At 40.9% G+C, this 24,926-nt stretch overlaps 1 protein-coding gene across 1 annotated transcript in view; it reads right to left on the reverse strand.

The window, feature by feature from the left end:
- Positions 1–24,926, reverse strand: part of immp2l (inner mitochondrial membrane peptidase subunit 2) — a 124,678-nt gene that overhangs the window by 89,696 nt on the left and 10,056 nt on the right. The window contains exons 2-3 of the mRNA XM_018691636.2: positions 22,009–22,146; positions 11,770–11,873 (exon numbers count right to left, since the gene is read on the reverse strand). Of these exons, the coding sequence (XP_018547152.1) occupies positions 11,770–11,873; positions 22,009–22,143 (239 nt within the window). The 5' untranslated portion in view covers positions 22,144–22,146. The remainder of the gene's footprint in view (positions 1–11,769; positions 11,874–22,008; positions 22,147–24,926) is intronic.

Consider the following 24,926-nt stretch of genomic DNA (forward strand, 5'->3'; position numbering starts at 1 on the left):
ATAATTGTACAGGTCTAGCCTTCCTGTATTTGTGTGTGAAATTCCTCCGTCCTCAAAAACCAAACTAATCCTTCAGCAGTCGAGCTTCAGGTTCTGCTCTAAGAAAGGACACTTCCTGAATGTAGAGAACATCACAAACATGAGGTACATGGGACAGTAGCTCCACCAGATGAGCACCTCTATGGGAAATACTCTGCCAGTCCTCGCTAACGCAGTGTGTTGTAATTGTTCCATCAGACTCTGCCATGACTGAAATCCAGGAATCACGTTATCGCTAACATGTCACCACAGCGTCACATCGATCAGTGGCAGTCGTTAGCTTCTCAGGGCGAAAACAGATAACATGGCTACGCTAACAGGAGCTAATTTAGAACTTTAGAACTTTATTGTGCAGCTGAGGCTGGAAAATCAACAAGCAACACTGGGAGGCTGTGATCGATTATGTTGTGTCACTGCATCAATGCAGAGCAAAAAAACACGTTTTTTTTTTTTTACATGAAACTACTTTTTCTAGTGTTTTTACTAGTTCTAACTGACAGATCTGTTTGTTTTGGAGAAGAGTAGACCTGTGTGGATAATTCAGCTCCTAAACTATGAACACTGAAGGAATCTTAACCTACAAATCAAACACAATGAGAGTTGTTTAACAATGCAATCAAGAAAACTACCTCTTCCACCCAGGTTTTGTATGCACTTGTGGAAAACAGCACAAATTGAGGTATAAGAGATGCAGAATAAAAGTAAAAACATCATTAGTCATCTTAAATTTGAATTTTTAAAGCCATAAAGTGTGATGGAGGCTCAGTTTGGCGCTGGAGTGAGTGAGGAGTAAATTCAACATTATAAAGTTGTCACACAGAGCAGGAAAAGGTTTTTATCTGACTTTGAACCTACTTAGGGGGGAAATTTAAGGAGAATACAGCAAACATCAGAGCTCATAAGCTGATTACTAAAAGTAATCAGAGCGCACTGAAACTCCATCAGCCGTCTGGATGTAAGAGCTGAGAGCTGACACGGAAATATTAACTTAAATTTACTCAAGGTTTATGTCATCTTAATTTGTCATCATTACCTTGAAAATGAACCACTGAGAGATGTGATTTAATGGACCGGTGCTATGCCAGCGTATTGTATTGCAGTAAATTTGCTGTCTCTATAAAACCACATATTGATTTAGCTGTAAAGCTACACTCAAAATCCCAGTTCTTGGTTATATAACCCGCAGATATAAAAAGAAATTCCTCAGCTAATTCTTCATGACAGACTGCCGCTGGTCAGAGTGTATGATGACAAAATGAAAATAAATATCAGACCGAGGGAAAGTGAGTTATTATTAAAAGTTTAAGAGCAGGGATTCTTGTCAAGTCTCTCTGTTTAAATCCCAGCTCTGGTTTTAATGCTGCACTGCCACATGGCTGATTAGCATAACTGTGTTAAAACAGTGGTGACACAAAGCCTGCTGGGAGCTCGGGGTCCGCAGGAAAGCCTCGCAGCAGCAGAAGAATTAGCCCGGATCAAAGCTCATTTCCAGCGCGGGGTTAAAGGAAGTGAAGCAGCTGTGACTTCCAGCTCAGCTCCACATGTCGCACTTCAACCTGTTTACACATTCAGATTTACTGATGCCGCCTGGTTTAATGTTTTCTCCTCGTGCAGAGAGAGGAGATGACTGAGCAGCAACAGTTTGCTACTGCAGGATGAGGCTCAAGGGCACCTCAGCAGCTCGAGTTTTACACCAAAGACAAGTCTTCAACCTTCAACATAAGAGAGACCACGTTCATGTGATGCATGTTGATCAGAGCAAAGGTCAAACAGAAAGGTCCTGCATCAAAACTTCAGCAACTTAAAGTAACAACTGTCCACTACAACGACGGGAACACTACTGTGGTTTCTTCTGATCATATTCAAGAGCTGTTTACGTTTGCATGGAATATGAGAAACCTTGTTATTTATAACAGTAGGCATGGGCCAGTATGAGATTCTGACGGTATGATAAAATATCAGTTTCACGGTATTGCGATTACAGCTCTAGTAGATCTAGGCTGACCTTCTGCCTCGTCACGGCCGTCTGTCTTCTTTCTGTATCCGAAATATTCCCACACATCCGACCGAAGTTCGCGAGTGTCCACTTCTGCCCAGAAACTGCTGAGTCATCACCAACTGCTGAGTAACTGGTTGCTATGGTGACTGGGGCCCCCAAAGGTGGTGGGTTAATAGTCATGTCACAATGGACGTCACACAGAGTGAGAGAGGACAAATTTCTCTACGTTTTTATATATAAAGTGTCTATGTGGGCTGGATAATGTGGGAATTAAAAGAGTTTGATTTGAAGAGTTTTTTGGCAAAATTTTCAGAGGTGGCAGTTAAGAGTGCGAGTGATGTCACGCATTCTAGAACAGAACATTCCACACAATAAACACCCATTATAAAATCCTTTCATAAAAACTGTAATAGCTATAAAAATACAGATTTACCCCCAAAAAGTCTCAAGGTCTCCTGACCTGTTTTAAGTTTCAACCATGTCAAATAATATGGCCTCAAAACGGGTGGGTTTGATCATTTTTCCGATGACCTCCCATTCATTTTCAAAGGGAATTTTTTTTCACGATTTACGTTGTCATGGTTACTAAAAATGTTACTAAAAGACAAGGACTAGTTGACTGCCAAAATCTGTATGGAAGAGGAACAAGAAGAAATGCAAAACAAACTCATTCAAAAACCAACTGTCTTCATAAGCATGAAAGTTAGAAGAAAAGGCGTGAAAAGAAAAGAAGCGTATTCATGTTATAATCTATACATCTGCTCCCTGATAGGTTAGGAAGAGTTTCTTTTTCCTTTTTTTTTCCCACTCCACCTGTCCCTTTAAGTGTGTCGCTCCCCTGCGGCACTAACGTACAGCCTTCATCGTGCCCTCAATATGTCAACCGACTATAACGGCATTGGGAGGGAGGGATATGCCGCCGCCGCCGCCGCTAAACGGACAAGGATATATTACACATGGAGGTAATTCCCAGCTCACTCTCGGGGAGGAGATCTGTGTGAGCAGCGGCCGACTGTCGGCTTTTGATGTCGGCATTACGAGGGAGAGAGGAAGGAGACAAATTCCCAGAGGAGGAGATGGTTGGACAACGCCGACAACATCCTGCTACCATGAATGCATCACAGCAGAAAGGAGAAAATCAAAGAGACAAATCAGTTTGTCTCCTTTATCAGACAATCTACTTTATCTTTCTAATTACTGCAATACTATGAGAGTGATATATCATGTTCTAGGCCTGCTACAGGGTCAAACCCAGACTACCAGGCTTCACAGGCCTTAGTAAACACACCTGACTGGACCGGCTGCTGACTGACTGAGGAGTGTTTTTCCTTCTTTAAGACTGAAGCCTCTGTGGACCTATTTAATTAGTGAGGCTTTAATACCATTTTAATGGAAATTAGTTTCAGACCCCCACATGAATTCCATGTGTAGTCTTATAGATTAGGGACTCCCAGCTATTCTCCACCAACTGTGCTATAATTATAGTTTGTACTGAGACAAAATAATGGACTCTGACTCATTCATGTAAATATGATTCATGGCTGCTCATCATGTGTGTTTAGTGTATATTTATATATCTCTGTAGAGAATGTTTCATAGAAAGCTGTGTGGTACTTTTACTTATCTAAAGGTGCTTCTTTTTAACTTTTTATTTAAGAGTAAGATCCTTTTTGTTTGACCAGACTCCCTACCCCAGATATCCCTACCAGACTCCACTGACAAAAAAGGGAATTTTACCGAGCAGAACAGCTTGTGTTACAGTATAGTACTTTACTTCATTAAAGGATCTGAGTACTTTTTCCACCATTGAAAGTCACACAATAATAATACAAACAAACTGATCAGCAGTATTCCAGAAGCTGCTGTGTTCTGTGAGGTAAAATTCTACTCATAATGCTGTCAGACATTAATAACAATCTGAGCCTGTCAGTGGCAAAAACAAGCACTTAAGTGGACGTATTTTTGTAGTATTTTGTAGTGAGTGAGTTTTCTTTCAGTCATGTAAAAATGACGTTTATTTGGAAAGCTGTAGGAGGCTCGCTTGTTTCCCTGTATCTCTACAATGGAGGTGTCAAAAACAAAGTTATCACGACTCATTGAGCCTACAACAGCGACATGTATGAGAAATACACCTGGTTGAAAAATGCTGGAATTATTCTTTAACCTCAAAACCAGGTGTTGACCTTGAAACAGTCTATTGAAATAGCGACAATCAGACAAAATGTCCTCAAACAGCACACACACTAAAACAGTCTGTTTAAATCTCAACATTCAGCTGCTAAACAACAGCGATAAGATCCCACCATTCTCTACTTTACTGTATTAACACCTGATTATTTACTCGCTAATTAGCAACCAGCAAGGCCATAAATCTCAACTGTAAGAAGATGTGAGTACTTCATTTCCTGCTCTGCTGAACAGGAATCTGACCACAAATAAATATATAAAAGTGTAGCTGCCGAGTGGAGAGAGACGCCACAGCAGCTTGTTCCACTCATTTCCTCCTTCACCGTCTCCTTATGAGACACGACGACGGAGGCGGCTGCCGTCTGACGCATGACAGCAGATTAAACCATGTGAGAAAATATGACAGAATGTGTGAAGCTGTGTGATCATACTGTATGAAGGTGCAGCAGCCAGCTCCTCCAGCTCAGTCCAGTCTATATGGGGTACAAATGTATGAAAACACAACCTTATTTTTTGAGTGAGTTCTCCAGTTTATCTCCTCTGAAGCGTCATCCTCCTGATGTTATTTACAAGCATGTTAAAATCTGCTTTTAATAACACGCAACAATTAATTCTGATTAATCAGATAAGGTCATCTCCGTCAAAAACTGTTCAGAAATGATCTGGAACAAGCCAGATCCATGGAGGCCCCCCCACCCTGCAACCCACAGGACCCAAAGGATCCACAGGACCCCCCCAGAGGTCCTGTGTCCATGCCCTAATGGATCAGTAATAAATCGACCATGCTACAGAGGTTTGTCAGTTTGGTCTCGGCTGGTCCTTCCACTGTTTCTGCCTGCAACCATGTGGTGGCGCGTTAGATCGCAATCCGTTGTCCAAATGATGAAACAATATTGTCGTAAACAGCGCATTATGTGCAGAGTTTACACCATTTTTTTGGACGGCCAAAATCTCCATTAACGTTCAAGAACTCCAAGAACTACATATATTTACAACAGCCATAAACAGGCTACATCTAAACAGCCATAAAGCACAAACATTATGATCCAACAAATGTAATTTATTCATAGTCGTCAGCACAACTGACAAAAAGACCATGATATGAAACAAATGTAATCAGAGAACAAAGGTTACATGAGTAACCTCAACATTTATTTACTCGGTATGTTCAGACAAACTAAACTTTGACTTATTCCAGCTACAATAAGTTCTTACTCCATTACCCAACATGCACTCTCCATCTCGATGCCTCAAACGCACACTCACAAGGCTAATTCATTTCATACCTTTCACTTCTTTTCCTTGTTGTTTCTGCATTGTTGTTTTTCTCTGTTTTCCTCCCTCTCTCTCTCGTCATTTGCATCTCTGTTTGTCATCTCGTTCGGGTTGACATGCTTTTAGCAAACCCATGGGCTTTTTATGTTTTCTCACCTGAACAGTTTGTACTTCATTTCCTCTCCTTTTTGCCTCTCCCCAGTGTGTTTTTGTGAGAAAATCAACTCTAAGGTTGGGGGGGGGGGTAAACATGAGGTTTTGGTGTCTGCCTTAATCTCCGGAGACTTTGGTGAAGAAGGCATGTAGGAAGAAAAATAACTAGAAGAAAGACAGACTCTGTAATGAACTGAAATGACACTACTTATTAAAATGAACTGTCACAGGGATGAAAACGCAGGGCTGCAGAAGTCTGAACGCTGTCAGGGCTTTTTAGCTCCTGATTTAGTTCTGCTGTAGGTGTTGGAAGATTACAAAGGTGGGAGTGAAAACCTGTGATTACAGCAGGAGAGCTTATACATTCTTTAGTTAGGACAAAAACCAGGGAATTAAATTACACTGAGGTTTAAATCTTCTACATTTTGCTGTAATTCCCCCTCCTCAAGGAGTCGAAGACAGACTTTTCGAGCTCTGCTGCGTGGACCGCGACAAATCTCCACAGCAGGTCGTCATTTCCACATCGTCTCAGCTGCTGGAAAAATACTCGTAAGGGGAATAAAACCAAAGCCAAATTTACAGAATTAAAACCCTCAGCTTGAAATTCCAAGACTGAATAAAGAGCAAATCCTCATATTTCTCATTGATAACAGTTACAACAAAACCTGAACATTAAAACTGTCTTGAAAGGAGGATTCACTATGGGAGTGTTGTATTAGGCTGCATTAGTTTGAAACAAAAGAGGTTTCAAGATGTTTTATGAGGAAGAGAGTGCCTCACACTGGATATAGACATTATTTAGCTGCATTTTTTAATCTTTACACATTAAATATTAAACAACATGCACAAACTTTGCTAGGAAGAGAAGATTCTCGGCTTCAAAAGCTGGGATCTCTAAGGCCCCCGTCATAAACCAAGAGTAGCATCAAAGATATTAAATAACTTTAAAACTGTTTATGACAGAAACAAGCTTTAAATTGTGTCTGAACCGTGAGATTCTCAGTTTTCCGAGGTTACCTGAATGGTGCCTTTACGTTTCCATTCAGGTAGACACTCACTGGAGTGGAAGTTTTCACGCAGTCAGTCTCTTGTTGGAAGGTTACGTTAACACTACATGATCAACAGATTCTCAGTGATGTATATAACTTTGGTAAGAGCCCAAATCATCATTACATCCTCGATTACTGCTGGTATATGGTAATTGTTGACTTAATTGTACATTTTTTGCTGATAGTTCTGATGTTTAGTATGTTGTGGGTGTATTATTAGGCCTTTAGTCATACAGTGCGCCTCCTAGTGTCATAATGGAGAAATATTAGCACCAAAATATATAAATACAACTTCTGACTCCGAAAAACATAATCCCTAGCTGATGCACAAGGCAATGCATGATGGTGACTTATCACTGCACCAGAAAAGAAGGGTAAGTTCTCCTGAATCAAATGATATACACCACTTGATACTGACTGAAAGAATAAGTTTAGAATTGGTAAGAATATAAAACTATGTCCAGGCTAGGCTAGGCAAAAATTGTGATTAACAATATTATTGTGATAATTATGAAAGTATGGTTTAAATTTTAATTTGAACTGTTCCTTATGGGCTGTAGCCAAATTAATGTTAAGGTTCACGTTAAAATAAAAACATAGCAAATAGTAAAATTGTCTGAGACAGCAGAGTCATTTGCTCTTTAGCTACATAGTTAATATTACCTGATTTATGGTTGTCATGGAGATTAGAGCTGAAATTGAAGGTGTTGAACCTGATTTAACTTTCTTTTGCGGGGTATACAACGGGCAAACCGAGCCCTCAGCCATGGTGACAGGATTAGCATTTTGTCATGACTGGAAAGATGCAGCTCCCCCTTGTGGCCATTCAGTATAAATAAATACAGGACTGTTTATTGGCTAGACAGGTTTTTTTAAGTCACTCGTCAGGATATTAACGATTATCCTGATGATGGAAATTCACTATGATCAACTTATCGTGTTTTTTTTATCGCGATGAACAATAAAATCATATATTGTCCCATCCCCACTCCAGGCATTTTTAATCTTTGTAAGTTTTAACATAGCTCTCTACCAATAATCAGAGCGTTGGTTCATACCTGCTCGAGAGCCGGCTGCACGAGCTTTACATCATAACACACCACACAAACTAGTTCTTACATAGAGATTAGTTTGTGCACAGTAGTGTCATTTACAGAGCTCATGTCACCAGGACAAGTTTTAATCCAGGACTCCAGGGAATCAAACTTCTAACCCAGGCAGCGTTAGTGCCTTGCTCTACCCGCTGAGCTCAGATTCAGAATCAGTCCAAGGCGCTAAGACGGCAGCTCGGAGCTACAGATGTTTGTCTGAGCTCCTCGACTCAAAGCAAACATCGACAGGACGAACGCCACAGAGGGACGAAGCTCGGCTCTTCTGAAGGTTTCCATGGCTGCCGTAGTTTTCCATGAATATTCATAGACTGAGGAACTTCACCAACATCCCTCCCTATCCCCCTGCTGATCCGTGATGTCTGTCATCAAACCTTTCAACATAAACAAAAACCAAGAGCCAGCAACAGCAGCAGCGGGGGGGGGGGTCTATTTATCTCTGGTGACGCCGATTTATAAACCTGCGAGAAACATTTCCTCCCCATCCAGGAGAAAATGATGTTTTGCAGGAATCAGTTCTGAGGCCGCTCAGAGGCAAATGATTCTGTTCACAGCCAAACATAAAATCAATCAGGTTTGTAATGGTCTGCGCTGAGAGCATGACAAACACCCATGGCAGTGCTCAGCTCGCTCAGAAATACAGGGACACAATCATTTTCCTTAGCCAGCATGCACTGAAAATGAGAGGCGTTCTGTAAATAAGATATTACTCTACGGACTGGCATATTCCCTTGAACAATTTTCCTTTAAAATGAGTGCCAATTATAAGCAGGAGTCATTCGCCCCCCCCCGCAGCGTTGCCGTATCACATTTGAAATTTAAATCTGAGGCAATATTCTTGGCGGATGAAAGACGCGGCTTTATGAAGGGATTTTAAATAAAATTCCCGGCAATGAAGGCGTGTTGATACAGATCTTTTTTCCACATGTGGACGACTCCATTATCTGTTGCTTTGAGGAGAAATCGCCTCCTTCAAAAAGGGGGGTGCCAGGTGGGCTGATAATGCCAGGTTGAATTTAAATGTCAGGGTGTTTCTAGGCTCGGATGAACTTTACAGAGCCAGAGTCTCCATTTTAAGCCGTTTTTTAAAGCTCTACATGCTCAGTGCCTGTCCAGCTGTGTGATGCTGCACTGCTGGACCATTACTCTCAAGACTCTTCCTGACTTCAGCCACAACACAAGAGCCAAATGTGAAGCCGCTCTCAGCCTCTCAGATTAGGTTAAATTACCGTTCAGAGCTGCTCTCTCTGCTCTCTTCTGCCAGGAAGAGGCTTTTGGAAACATCTCTTCCCCCAACAAAAAGCAAAACAGCATGTTCCTAACAGAGAGAGGCTGCCATCGAGGGGTAATTACAGAGGTGGGTTTGTCCTCCTGTCACAGGCTGCACAGCAACAGCAAACACCTCCAAATGAAAAAAAAAAAAAACACTGACAGCATCGTCCTCGCGCTATCAAACAGCTCCGAGCGACAGTCAAATCTGTCAATTTCCCCATGTGAAATCTCACTTTCGGCTGATCTCGGAGCAGCTGGCGGGGGCTTGAGCAGGTTTTGAATCAATGCGTGTGACTTTCGCAGAACGTCTGGGACCGAGGACGGTGGCGGCTCTGCGTTTCAGATGTGGGAAACGCTCGCGGTGAATCTCAGGCGAAGTTTGTCTAATGAGCAGTGACGACTCGTCTTGCGTTGTTTGTTTACGGACCTTCCTGTGCTGCGTTATTAGGTTTGGTTCACAGCTGACTTCAGTTCAGGTGTGCTGGAAGCATGTTCGCTCACTTCCAAAGGCTTCTGCTGCGGTGCTGAACAGGAAGGTGACGGAGAATATACCTGTACCTGTACCACAGCCGGATCAGTACCAGTGCTTATTTCAGTCCCACAATACACCTGTGCTTTAGCCTGAAGGTTCAGACAGGCCTCTCGCCACAAAGGAAGACGTCTGGATGTGTAACAGAGGCAACTTACAATCCCAGCAGACCACTAACTAGGATGTTACAGCACAATGTAAACAAACACTGTGTCTATATCTACATGCTCCCACACTTACACTTGCTATTCTGAGTGCATAAGTGCGTTCACACTGACAAAGACAGAAACATGCAGTGCACTGTAAGAACCAGGATGATGACTCGGGACACAGCAAATATTCATTGTCTACCAACATCATCTCTTTTAACTCAGGTCCTGGTAGAATTAGATCTCTGTTCTTCAGTACAGTAAAATTATCACCATTAAAGCTGAGAGGAAGCCAAATATATTGTGGAGCATTAACATGTGTCGGGTTAATGTTCAGTGTCGTTGTCAGACATGTTTTTCTCTCTCACCATCAATCTCTGCAGCCATGTTTTGCTTACAGCCGACTACAGCACAAATAAGAAAGAAGTGAACATAGTGGTGAGTTTAGTGTAAAGCCAACAGAGTTTTCCATAGCTCGCCTGCTGTCAGCCCAGCTGGCCGGATAATAAAACATTTTCAGCCGACTACTTTATTACTGTAACTTTTTATAACCTTTGACCAAATGAAGGAGTTTGGTCACTGGATGTCTGGATCTTATCACAGAAAGAGTTACACGTCTGTTAAGTTGGGATACTGTGCATAGTTTTTACTCATTTCACTGCCAGTTTTGTACATCTGTTTGTAGATGTAAATATTGCACTTTTATATTTATTCATCATTCAAAGCCAGTAACATATCTTCATATCTCATCCGCATTTTCTTAGCTTTTATATTTTTATAATTATATTCCTTAAACATTTTGATATTTCTATTTTTTTTGTTGTTACCAACTTGTTGCTGTCACTGCTGCTGTAACACTGGATCAGTTAGGTACATCTGTGCATCTCCATCTGAACGAGCTTAACAAACAGCCCCTCCTGTCCACCAACACTGATTTTTAAGATGAAACTGTTTTATTCAGTGTTTTTACAGGATTGAATCACCTGGTCTGTTTGTTTTGGAGAGGACGAGGCCTCTGCAGATAATTCAGCTTCCTGTAAAAACCTCCTGAAAGATCAACACTGAAGGAATCCTAACCCAAAAACAAGCTGAGCTAACATTAGCAGCAGCTCAGCTAACAAACGTATGTCCACAAAAGAAACACTGATTTTCAACAAACTGAACCAACTAGCTGCAACTTCACAGTTCGCATCAACTTTACGTTCAAATACAGTCAAGCTGTAAACACACTGATGTGGTTGAACCCCACTGAAATCAATTATATTTGGATTTGTCAGGAGCCCTGCAGCTCATCTGTCTCTGTTGACACAAGTCAAACCCAACTTCACATCCCTCTGAATATTTCACAGGCCTCTGATTGGCTGAGAGCTCTAACAAACCAATTAGCTCTCTGCTGTTAGCCCTGTTTGCATTTGCCACAGCGCCACTTATCATTACCATCCAAAAACCTGATTAACAAAAAGTAAGATGCCGCCAAAAAGCAACAATATCAGAGCAACAACAAGGTCCTTACATCTCCTCCAAATGAATTTCTGGCTATGAGCTTCAGCTCAGCCACACTGTGTCACTGAGTTTAAAGTGGTGAAATATCACTGCTACACCAACAGCTTGGCTTTGACAGTCTGACAAAAAAATTACATTATTTATAAGAATTACTCATCTCCCTGTAGCCACAAAAAGCCAGATAAAGACTGCTCCTATTGTTCTCAGAGAAGTAACATTTCAAAAGCAGTTGCCATGTAAAAAAGGGGAAAACGTCCTCGACAGATTTTACATTATTGCTCCTGAACTTTTTAAAATACTGCAGCTGTTTCTAATCAGACTGCTCCCTGTTGTTAGCTTTAATCGTCTATATTATTTTATTTTATCTGATATTTAGTGTGTATTTTGTGCAGTGAGAGCAACAAGGCCTTAAGTCCTTTCTAAAAGCCATCAATTATCTCAACCTGCAGCTGGTGACTTCATGAATATGTTGTGTGTCTGTGACGCTTTTTCTCAAGTTACTCACATGACAGAGACGATGTCGCCTCGTTGGACCTGATAGTTCCTCACACTCCAGCGGTTCAGGAGGACGACGTCACACTCCGATCCCCCCTCCGGATTCAGGAACGGCTGCAAAATACAAACAAACACACAGGAAATAAATACACATAAATACACACAAATAACTCTGAATATACTGTACACATACAGGCGCGTTATGTTGCACAGTTCCACTCTCATACACACACAAAATATATAAATACAAACATGGACCTGCAAGGACAAAGACACATGAGGTGATGGGCAATGGTGAGTCAGTGGAACATGTAATAGAGCAGAACTAAACCGTCTAAATATAGTTTGGTCAAAAGGTCGACAACACCCACCCACACTCATGTCTGTACTTGGCCTGTTTATCTGGACACACATACATAGACATGTAGCTCTGTCTTCTCTCACACCTGAACAATACAGGTGGTTAAATGTCATGGTGACCTGCGACGTGAAAATCAAACATGAAGGAGCAGCTGGCATCCAGATGTTCAGATAATTTTTAAAAGGTTATTAACTAATGTCAGAGATGCAGTGATACAAAATGAAACAGGGGCTTTGCTGTCACTGCAAACTGGAGCCTTGCTCTTTTATCAACATTTTAGCAGCTACACAGCTAGCTGGTTAGTTTTATAACTCCTTGAACTGCAGAGAATTAAATGCAGCTTATTCATGTCACTCATCTAAAAAATGTACAAACAGAATCCAGGAACTCTTCTTTGCTGGAAGAACTGCTTAATGTATTGTTTTTACCGCAAAATGTGGATGATATGATAGTTTATGCTGCTTACTCAGCTCTGCGCATGCTCACCCACTCCCTCACTCCGCTAGCTTACTGTTAGCCGTTAGCCGTTAGCCTGCACACCACGTCTAAAACACAAGTTCTTAATATAACATTTGGTTTCAGCTCCAAATTTATGAGTTCACTTTAAAATTAGCTGATCAGATTAAGTATTCACAAATGCCCGGATGTTGTCAGGTTACTGTCCCGCCCACAACTCAGTTAATTATGATTGGCTAAGTCAACTGTCAAAATCAATCACTGATTCGCCCAGATACCAGCGGAAGAAAAACTGTGATTAGTCCATTTCCCTGAAGGCCCAGGGGGTTCCCCAGCTTTGGGCTAAAGCTAACCAGCTAGCTGTCAGCCGCTAATGCTAAACAATGCTTCAAGTTCGACTGTCAGACACTTTTCAGCCACACTTACAGCTCTGGAGACACAAATTGCTCAAAAAATGTTGAATAAAGGCCTTAAAGATTTGTTCAGATGTTCATGGTCCCCATTTTATTATTTTTTAATGCATTTGACTGTGGATGACAGCACCAACTCTGCTGCACCTTGATTTGGAAAATTAGTGTCATTAGGCTTCACATCCATTTAGTTTGAATAATTCAGCTTTTAACTAAACTACATTCAAAGTATAAGTCATACATTATTCCACACATCATTACTATCACTGAAATGCATTTAATGGAGCCACAACTGAAAGTTTTGTCCTTTTAACCAAATGAAGTTAGTTTTATAGACAGCTCTGCTGCATAAATGCTAATTTTTAAGGGTTTTCTAGATTTTAGAGGTGAGAAAATTATTAAGCTATTTAACATCTGCATTTTTGTAACAAAAACGAGGGGTTTTAACTCTTATTCCACTCACTTCAGGAACAGAATAATCAGAAAACAGTTTAAGGGAGGACATTTCTCCAGCTTATCAGTTCCTCTAAGCCTCTGTGCATCATTCATTGTCGGTTTCTCCTGTTCTTTCGCTCAGCTTCTCACCAACCTGACGACTGTGAATTATCACACCACCTTAACGAGGTCCCTTATGGTTATTACAGCAGTGTCCCAAAATTTATGTGCTGCTGATTTATGGATGGTGAAATGCTGCATATAGCAGCTTTAGGGACAGTTTCTCCCAAAGCAGAGAGAAAGTTTTAGAGTTATATTCCACACAACCATATGAAACAGTACTCCAGGTAACACCAGGTTCAGACCAACACCTCCGTATGATTTAACACAGTGATATAACAGCTCTTCACGGACACTGCTGCTGGCCTCGGCCCTAGTTATCCAGCTATATTTTGAGGGTGAAACTAACTTTTATATTTTTGTCAACTGATGCCTCTATAATGTCAAAAACTTCTCAATCTTAGAATATAAAAGGAACATAAACAAGTGGTTTTCATACTATTTTACAGAGCATATAATCCAGTTTTAAATAAATTTCCTTCCTTTTCAGGCAAACACTGGTTTAAACTCATTTCAATATCGTCTGAAAATCAAGCCTGGAAAATTTGTAACTGAGTAATCCACCAGAGAGTGATTTGTAGTTTTTGTCTCTTTGTTTTTTAATCAATGTTTTGATATCGTTGTGTGGAAATGCAGCTGCGAGCAGGGACTATTAGTGCGATCAAGGACTCTTCAGCATTTTAGCTTTCTGAATAAGCAGCCACTCAGTAATTCCCCTTTAAATTGCAGGGAACAATAAAATTCATGTAATCATTGTAATTTTTCAGCATCACAAGTCTCATCAGTGCTTTTTGGAAACCAACTCTCATATTTCACATGTTGGAGCTTCCTTGAATCACCAATGTCTTCACTTAAAGTCCCACCACATTATTCTGATTTCTGTCAAATTAAGGCAAAACTTTGGGGAGCCATCATAACCCTTTTGGTTGCTGATTTGTTCTCAAAGGAAAGACATTTCATCTCAGGTTGGACTTTTGTGATCCCAAAATTTAAAAAAATACTTTATAAAGTCTGTACTGAACTAACGTGAACTTAAACAAGCTGCTGGTTTGATGATAGGAAGTAATTCTAATACATAAACAGACTTATGGTGTTGTGATGAGTAAATGCCATCCACTCACTGAGAATGAGATTTTCCAAATTTAAAGGTGTTATATTTAAGTTTTTGCTATTGCTACATAGCTAACATTAGCATTAACAGTTGTTTATTTACCAGTCTAGAAGAAACGCTGCAAACGTAGCATTAAACTTCAGTTCTTTATTCTCTTAAGAGCTGTCTCCATTGGTGGAAAACAATGCTAATATTCACTTCTTTTAACGAAGATAGCATTCTAACCAGCTAGCCCCATCTCATAACACCATTTTGCACTAGTGAGTCACTATAGCTTCCAGTTTGCCCTCAGTCCAAAATGAGAGGAAGAAGTAACAGTGCCCAACATATTCTAACCTCTTGTTTGAGTAACAATGGCTGAAGCTCTTGGTGAGTAAACAACTGTTTGTTTGCTATTGCTACGTAACCAATTTTAGCATTAGCAGCAGTTTACTTACCTAGACTAGAAGAAACATTGTGAATGTAGCATCAAAAATCATTCCTTTACTCACTAAGAGTTGTCTCTAGCAATAGGAAGCTATGCTAATGTTAACTAACTAACTAACGTTTTTATTTATATCACTTCTTTCCTTCTGGTGAAGTTATCATGCTAACCAGCTAGAATTGTCTAGTAATACCACTTTGCAATAGTGAGTCACTATAGCGTCCAGTCTGCCCTCAGTCCAACATGAGAGGAAGAAGTAGCAACACCTAGAGGACATATCTTAACTTCTTGTCTTGTAAACGCAACAATGGCTGAAGCTCTTGGTAAGTAAAAAGCTGTTTGTTTGCTATCACTACATAATGAAGTTAGCATGCTAACCAGCTTGTAGTACCACTTTGCAATAGTGAGTCACTGTGGAGTCCCCTCTGCCCTCAGTCCTAAATGAGAGGATGAAGAAGTAGCACCACCTAGAGGACATATTCTAACCTGTTGTCGTTGTAAACACAGCAATGGCTGCTGCTTTTGGTAAGTAAACAGCTATAAATGCTAACGTTAGCTATGCAGCATCACAAAAACTTACATATAGCACCTTTAAGGGTTACTTATGAAAATGTTTGTTAGAAAATGTATTTGAATGAATACAAAAAATAAAAATCATTAATGGTTAGAGACAAAAATCAAATGTACAACACTCAACACTTTGGACCCTCAGTTTGTTTCACTCTCACTGTGTTAAACAAAGCTCCCAACAACCCTGTCCTCCATGACAGCTTTGTCACATCCTAAACCCCATCCTAAACCCCCCCTTCTCTCCCCACTTAAACAACAACAACATAATCATTATTCTTACAACTTGGTTTGTGTCACTTTGCTAAAGTATCCACATGTGACGAAGCCCACTCACAGCGGCGAACAACACGACACACAACAACGGTTTCATTAAACAGGAATGCGCGCAGGCCATTTCACGCTCGCTGGGGTAATGGACAGAATATCTCTTATCTGCCGCCGTCCCCCCCCACCCCAAAATAAATATCCCTGTGAGTGCTGTCAGCCTGAGAGTTTATCAGTTAGAGTTGGGTACTTCATCAGCTCCCCTCACAGGCATATTTCACCATATTACATGCTGGATTGTTTCGGAAACTGCTGCTGCTGCACTGAGTCTGAATTTATAGGAAAATGTAAAAATGTGACACTTTGGCTGCAGCAGATTGTTTGGTCATTAATTTGGGGGGGGGTTCCAGACATGATGCAGGGGTGGAGAAACTTTTAACTTCCAAAGTCAAGATCTAAAATACTAATACAAAAAACAGGATTATGTCTTTAAGAAGTAAAAGGCAGTTCTGCTATCAGAAGTGTTACGGATGATTTCCTTTGGTCCATCAGTCCATCTAAATGTGATCAAAGATAGAGACGGACAGGATAGATGTGTTTCCAGGAAGCGCAAACTGAGATGAAGACGCATCTGTGAAGCTTGAAAATGTTTCAGCTTGAGTGAAAAATTTCTACTTTGTGCTGGAGGAGAGGAGTCTGGAGGGAAATAACAGAAAGAACTGAAGTTTTTTTAACAGTGTTTGGCAGGTTAGAGTGTTAGCAAGAACAGTGACTGCAACTTAATTTAATTACTGAATATCCAACTGTAATGTAATGCCTTCCTGGAGAAGATAGATGTGTTTCACCTGCATTGTTTTATCATATTAACACTGCAAGGTAATTCAGGGTCTATCTGAACATAAACTGCATTCAAATGCAACAATAATAAAACTTTAAACGTGATTTATGTAAACTTGATGTTGATTTCCATGGATTACATGACCATTAAATTAGGAAACTGCATAGTTAAGAGAACAGTTTGTAATATTAATTAATCAGTATTAATCAATAAAGGATAAGGAATGCATGATGTGCAGTAGAACAGTATGAAAAGAGACTAAAACAGAAATCACTTAATAATGACATTAACATAAATACATTCACAGTTTGTGAAACTTTACAAAATTCATATGTTCATGTGAATCTTTAGTATTAGTATTAGTATAATAGTATTTTTAGTTAATTTAAATGAAACTCAGCCAAGATAAGGATCATTAGTTTGAACATGTATGCTTGTCTTTTTTTCCTCTCTGACATAAATTAAGAACTCAAACAGCAGATATTCATAACCAGCCATTTCTCTGGAGCTCAGAAAACACTGTTTCCATGACAACAACCCAAGCACTGCAGAAAGAAAGAGGGATAATTCACACACACACACACACACACACACACACACACACACACACTCTGTCCTCGGTCTAGCTGTGTGTGTGTGTGTGTGTGTGTTTCTGTGTTTTTCTGTCTCTTGCTGTTCTGTGATGAACCTGCTGCTAAAACATTCAACTGTCAGGAAAATGTTGACGACCACAGAGTCGTATTTACATTCACACTGAGAGCTGGATGTTTAGATTGATACCACATTCATACATGCATGATAATTATGAAGCTGCAGTCAGTTAGCTTAGCATAAAGCCTGGAAACATGAGGGAAACAGCTCTGAAGCTCACTCATTATATCAGGTTTGTTTGAACCTACTCTGATTAAAGGACAAATCTGCTGTTTTATAGGGGTGACTACTTCCTGGTTGGGACTGGTAACTCTGCTGCTGGTTGCTGGGCAACTGGTCTCAAGTCTGGTATGCAGGTTTAGTTATTTCATCAGCACCAAAGCCCAATATCCCACAGTTTTGTCTATCCTGCCTGTATAAGACCTGGGGCCTGTTCCACAAAGATATGAGTTGAATATTTCACAAAAATAAATGTCTAAAAAGTTAGCTGCCCTAGCTCCAACTTAATTCTGAGCTAATGTTTCCATGGTAACAGGGTAACTGGTGGCACCAGGTGGGTTTCCTTCCAAAATTTTCAAGAAATTCAGCAAAAGAAAACACGAGTTAAGGGTCTCTAGCTCTCCCTCCACTGTCCAACGCCACTCAATCACAATACACCTTCTCAATACCATTGCCAGCCAAAACCTACCCAGCCAACAAGAAAACATGGCCACCATCATCAGGAGAAAGCGATGGAAATGGACTGGGAACGATATAAAAGAATAAAACATGAGAGCATAAACAGGTAAAATCAGATAAGTCAAGCTAATAAATCATTTTTAAAAGAGGAAACTGCTGTAGCTGCCTTGATCTGAACAGGTTGGTCAATCCAAGGAGTTCTAGTGACAAAGGCACCAATTATTTTTGTTACAGATATACTGTACAAGGTGTGATTGAAAAGCTCCAAGACTGTTCCTGTTGTGCACAAATGGAGCACAGCCCTGTATTGTGCATGCACCAGGTGTGAGCAATAACTTTCAAGAGCCAGTCATTCGTGAGTCAGCATCAGGACCAGTGTTACATGCATTTTTGTGACCGTTTGGTTGGAGTCTTCAAGACTAAAGAAGGCAGGAGTGCAACCAAGAGCAATTGCGGGGTTGAACACCATGAATTCATCTGCCAGGGTCAGACTGTCAATGGCGAGTTCTATTGCATCATTCTGAGGGAGGATATTCAACATAAACAACCTTCACTGTAGCACGCCATGACAGGTGCTCCTTCATGACGCCAAAGTTTTTTGGCTGCACCAACACAATCGTCGCTCCCCACTAAGGGATGGGCCTTTGAAGAAATGTCCTTGATCGATCATCAGGAAAATTAACGATCAATTGCCAAGTAATTGTTATTTTTTAAGCTGAAAATGCCTACGGCAGAAAATAGGCTGCTAAAGAAAGTGTGTTTTTACTCAATGAAATCTTTATTCCAAGAAGACAACAACAATCCTCTTAAACAAAGTCTTTAAAGTTAAACTAAGGAGCCAGAGATTCTGAGTCAAACCAAAAAAAATTAACAAACCAAAGCTATGGCGTTCGTCAGAAACACAACTGAGAGTCTTTTAGGCATTGCAACGTTTATAATGAGCTTTGTTATATCTTAGCTGGAAATGGATTCTGGAGCAATCGATTAATTATGCCCATCCCCACTCCCTATCTGCCTTACTCACTGGATTTGGCTCCCAGCAACTTTTTCCTCTGCCCCAAAATGAAATTGAAGCAGACAGATCACCATTTTGACACAGTGGAGGAGATCCATCTTACAGAGCAGGACTTTCAGGGAGCATTTCAAGTGTGGCACAAGAGGACTACTTCGAGGGTGGATACCTTTTTTGCTTGTGCTGCAGTCTCAGAACTTTTTGATCACACCAAAAGCAACAACTTGTGCATCAAACTGTCTTTATGCTCTCCTTCCGAGTATTCATCATTCATCATTTAACAACTAAAACCCAGCAGCAGCAAACAAAGAGGGTTTCTTTGACCCGTGAGGACGTCATCACTTCATCACTTTCACTGCATCTGGGACTTTGCAGCACAAAGGAACAGCCTTGGCCACAACATGGCGATGATGTGTGGTTTTGTATTATAAAGACTACAGACAGGGAGCACACCGCGAGCAGCAGTAATCAGGAGCAGAAGATCTTTCACCCAGACAGCATTATGGGAACATTGTGATGTCTCGCAAAAAAACAAGATAGCGGCCAGCAGCAGACGACTCACTGCCACTCCCAGGGTCACTGTGTCTTTACTTTTTAATAACAGCAGCGTACTACTCAGTCTGATAGAGAATAAAGAGCTTTTACTTTCTTTTTTGCAGCTGTGGACGTGAATATAATGTTAACTTGTTTATTTATGCGTCAGACAGAGTAAATCACAGGGGATCAAAGCTTCACATAAACAGATTAACCAGAATAAAACCTTAACCGGAGTGAACCCAGGAGCTGCGTTACTCTGAGCAACAGTGTCTCTCACATCTAAAAGAGTGTAAACATCTCATTTAGTCGACTGGTTTCCTCCTTTAAAAGACGACAACTGTTTGGTTTCATTCATTATTTTCGTTAGATTTGAAGTTCTTGTCGAGGGCGGCCTCGTGACCCAGCATCACACAGTCAACATGAATATACAACGTGAACCAAAGAGCAACATGCAGTTTTAATATTCATGCTCATTAAAAATAGAGAGCAGATTGTTTTATGCATAATGCAATGCATGTCGGGGATAATGAGCTGCACGACAGGAAACGAACTCGGTCAAAACCCAACAGGCACTTGTTTTTTTCCTTTTTTTTCTGCTTCTCAGATGAGTAGTGCAGAGTAGTGCAGGTTGTTTACGGTTTGAGAATAAAAGAGGCCATGCCATGCGTGAAGTGTTTGTGGAGTTGTCTTGCCTCCAAAATGGCCGCCTGCAACTCCTAGTTACCACTTTTTAAAAAAAAAAAAATGCTGACTTTGTGCGGAGCAGGTAGGGCACGGCTTGTTAACCACATCCAGCACTAAAACTTTTATCAGTTTATTAATTTAGTTTGTCCATTTCTTGTGCAGTATGCATATGGTGTCCTCTTCCAACTCAATAATTCACAACTAAACAAACTAAATGTCAGCACTTCCTTAAAAAATGACTCAGGAATATTTTCTAGACTTAACAAACCACACCAGGGTTCAACCGACACCGTTTTTCAGGGTCATTTGATATTGATAACATGGGTATCATGAGATTTTTATAGGTATTTGTAGATATTTTTTAAAGGTTTTGAATACTAAAACAGCAAAATGTCATCATTAATTTTAAAGGATGCAAGTTTTTGAGGTGTTTTCTGCAGAATGTTTGTCTTCTTCAGGGTTAAAGAAAAAGTCTAAGGCAGTTTTTGTACTGATTGCATAAATAATCCTCACTCTAAGATGGTGCATTAAATTACAACTGCAAACAAACACCTGCATCATATCCCAGGATCTCTGAGCAAGGGGAGACGTCAGTGTCGGAGTCCTCCACCTCAATGTTTTGCAGGCCTGCTTAAAAGATCTGCAGACTCCTCTCTGTTCATCTATGACTGATTAGATCGGTCAGTCTGAGTCTTAACCTCTGCAGGGCAACAGAGTAACTGCTCAGATATCAACAGCAAAAGAAACCTTGAATCCTTCATTCATCTGGATGTTACTTTGACACGTACTATTATTGTTGTAGACCAAGAACAACCCCCCATGGCAACAGGGGCCTCCCCCAGCAGGACAATGCAACTGGAGTTCTTTTAGGTTTCTTGAGGATGTTTTACCTTTCACAAAAAACGATTCCTCAGTTCTAGAGGCTGGTTGGGGAGTCTCTGGGATTTTAATTCTTGGAAGTGGTGTTGAGAGTCATTGACCCACCCTGACATCATGTGAGTCTTTAGGATCACCTGGCTCGAGGTGTGAATGGGACTTAAATTGCTTGATATGTGTTGACCTGGCCTCCAAGCTCCCCAGATCCCAGTCAGATTCAGGATCTGTGGATGATCTGGAACAAGCCAAATCCATGGAGGCCACCCACCCCACAACCCAGAGGACCCAAAGGTTCTGTGACAGAACTCAGAGGCCCAGATTTTATCATATCTAAAGGAGGAAAATCTAAATTTAGCACCAAGTACATGTGTGAATTATGTTTTTAATTTGATGAAATGCCATACTTCACTTCTTCATTTCTTCTCCTCTCACCTGCAGCTTGTCTACACACTCACAAACTATATAGAGAATTTGTTTTATAGTGCATTTATTGTTCTGCAGCCAAGCTGCAGAGTCAGGCAAGCAGGCAATATGTGGCTTTAAATGGTGGTATGGAAAAAGAAAAAAATGGCAGAGTTAAGCTTTAAGTTACAAAAACAGCTTCTCAGCCTTTTCTCTCAGCCTTATTTCCCAGAACACACTATGTTGTCATGGTGCTGTGACTTCTGACCTCCTTGTTATCAGCAGTTTGTAAAGTTAGAGATCTAGAAATTGCAGCCTCCCCTCCCCCTGACCTCCGGGACGTCTCCAGAGACAGACAGTGTGAGGGTTTTTTTTTCTCCTGCTCTCTGATTGGTGGATGTCTTTGTGTGTTCGTCTCACCTGCATTGATGCTCCCTCCACTCGTGCCACATAGGCGAATCGATCGAGGACGGTGACCGTGACGGGAACAGCGACGAAGAAGCCACTGACGAATGCCCGCAGGTAGCGCCGCCCCGCCGACGCCTGCTGAGCCATCGCCTGGACAGGAAACAATGGGGAAAAACAGGAAAAACCGACATCATCAGAACCAGACAGGAAACTGAACAGCACTCAGGGTTGGATTAGACTACGTTCGATTAAACTTTATTGATCTCTGTGGGGAGAGCAGGTCGATGCAGCAGCAGGAGGGTAATAGAAAACCACAGAGGAAACAGACGAGAGCTAACATAGGAAAATAGGACAATTACAGCTCGAGCATGTGTTAAGTGGAAGGGCATGTATGAAACAAGTGAAATGCACTTAAGAATTATCATCTGACACCAGGGTTGAATCAACACTTGTTTCTCAAGGTGATTTGGCACCAATATTCTGGATATTTTTGGACTTAGGAGCTGCCAAAAGTTATTTGAACTGATACAGAATTTCCCAAGATACTACTTAGAGTGCAATTATACAGATATGAAAGTACATGAGGTGTTCCCTGCACAAATTGCTTTTTTGTGAGGACGACAAAATCAGAGTTTGTAGAATTGTTCAACATTTTCTGGTTTGTAACTCCATTTTCAAGCATTTAGAAGATATCAGATGTATGCCCTACATCCTTGTCACCGCATTTATGTTTGTTGTGGTGACAATAAATCTACACACTGACTGTAACTTCGCAAAAGTCACCGGTTAAATCAAATGATGAGAGACGGAGAAGTCTGATGTGGGACCATGAGCTAAGAAATAACAAAGCTCATCACAATACCAGTGATAACTTTTTTATATTGTGTCTAAAAGACTCTCAGTTGTGTTTGTGTCGAGTGCTGTAGCTTTGGCTTGTTAATTTTTTGGATTTGACTCTGCCGCATATCTTTGTTGTTTTACTTTCTGTTAGTTCAACTTTAAAGGCTTTGTTTAAGACGATTGTTGTTGGACTATAATTTTCTCTTGAAATAAAAATTTCACTGAGGAAAACCAAAAGGACAGCACTGCCTCACATATCTGTCTAATGCACCTGAAACACAACAAGAGCCTGACTGACTACAACATGCAGGAACTCAGATGTCACTAAAAGGAAGTGTTTTGTCGATTTTTCGCCACAGGTTTTCCAGACTGGACACTGAAAACACATCACACCGAGCCTGTCCTCCCCAGACGGAGTTTTTCATCCACTTTGCTTTTCACAGCGCGCTCCAGGAAGCCCAGACAGGCGTGAAATGACCGACCAGCCGGCGGCAGCAGCAGCAGCAGTAGCCATGCACCGCTGCCTTCAGCTAACAGCTATCAGCCTCGTCTGGACGTCCACTGTCCTCACTCCGGAGATGCTGCTACAGCTATTACCTCCACATCACAAGACTTCAAATGAAACATCATCAAAAGAGCAACTGTACTCCCTCAACACTCTCCCCATCTGTAGTTGGGAAGCATTCGACACTACAGCTTGAAGGGCTGGGGGGAAGAAATAGAAGCTAATATATATTTCCCCACGCTGTAACGTGACGTCTCTACACAACATGATTGATAATCAATCAACAGATACAGTGGAGAACTACAACATAGATTAATTTCAACTTTATTGCACTGAGGTACATTTTGAAGGGAGTGGGGTGTAATCGCTGGGTGGATTATGTTCAGAGGAATCGTTGCTTTTGAAGACATGAAGCCGCACATTTATTAACAGCAGCAGAGTCAACAGGAGGTGGTTGGATGGCGGAGGGCGTACAAAGTAACTGTCACATCAGAGACCAGGGTTCACATCCAGTCCCGTGTGTGGTTCACGGCAAAAAAAGCTCTTTGGTTACGGTTTGAAAAAGATGGTTTGAAGTTTTTCTGTTTTAAACCAGACCAGGATCTTTTCTGAACCTGAACCAAGAGCCGTGAGAGTCTGAACAGAACCAGAAAACAGTTTAATAAAGCTGGAGTCACTACAGATGGATGTTGTACTGCAAGATTTGATGTTTAGGTGGAAAAATGAACATGTTATCTGTGAATATTTTACTGCTACATTCGATATAAACACACTTGTGCATTGTCAGTTATGTAAATTAACTTCATATTCTCATTATTAGGGATGGGCATACTTAATTGATGATTATTGGTTGCTAAAAATGCTGTCGATTACATGGATTTTAATCAGTATATTCATAGCAAATCAGGTTAAACTGAGCTGCCGTCATAGCAATCAAAGACAAAGTTTGATATGAGACCATTTTGGGCTCGTAAACACTTTGATACCGTGTATATGTAACTACAACCCAACAACCTCTCACTCAACAAAAATCAGTAGCTGGAGTTACCTTACTCTCTCGGCTCGGTGCCTTTTGGATTCGTACAAGTTACATTTTGGGAATGCTGTCTACACTAAATAGCCTAATACCATATATTTTTAACATTTGATGTAATGGTTAACTTTTTTGTTTTGTGTGTAAAATACTTGTGTTTCTGAAGAGCTTCGTAGCGTTGGTTTGGTAATTTGTTGGGTTTGGGTTCCCTAACACTAAAAATATTGTTCTGCTGTTTCAAAAGTAAGTTCAGGGGGAAAAAATCATCAATCAATCGAGCATCTACTCCATTCACTGAACTTCCCCGTTTTGTTTCCATATTGAGTGGCATGCCAACAACAGGCCGACCAAGAACCGGTAAAGACAGAGCGTTCTGCCCGTATGGCATGGTGAGCCGAGGGTTGGCAAGCGACTGTTAGCTCCAGACTGTGGAACTTGGACTGATGCAGTATGTTCATTTCAATTTTTTCCTCTCCGAAGCTTTGACCAATTTCAGACTAGTGTTTTGAGACAGGTGACCTTCATCTGTCAAAACATCTTTGCCTCTGCCGT

Source organism: Lates calcarifer, linkage group LG10 (genome assembly GCF_001640805.2).
Source record: "Lates calcarifer isolate ASB-BC8 linkage group LG10, TLL_Latcal_v3, whole genome shotgun sequence".
Taxonomy (NCBI): domain Eukaryota; kingdom Metazoa; phylum Chordata; class Actinopteri; family Centropomidae; genus Lates; species Lates calcarifer.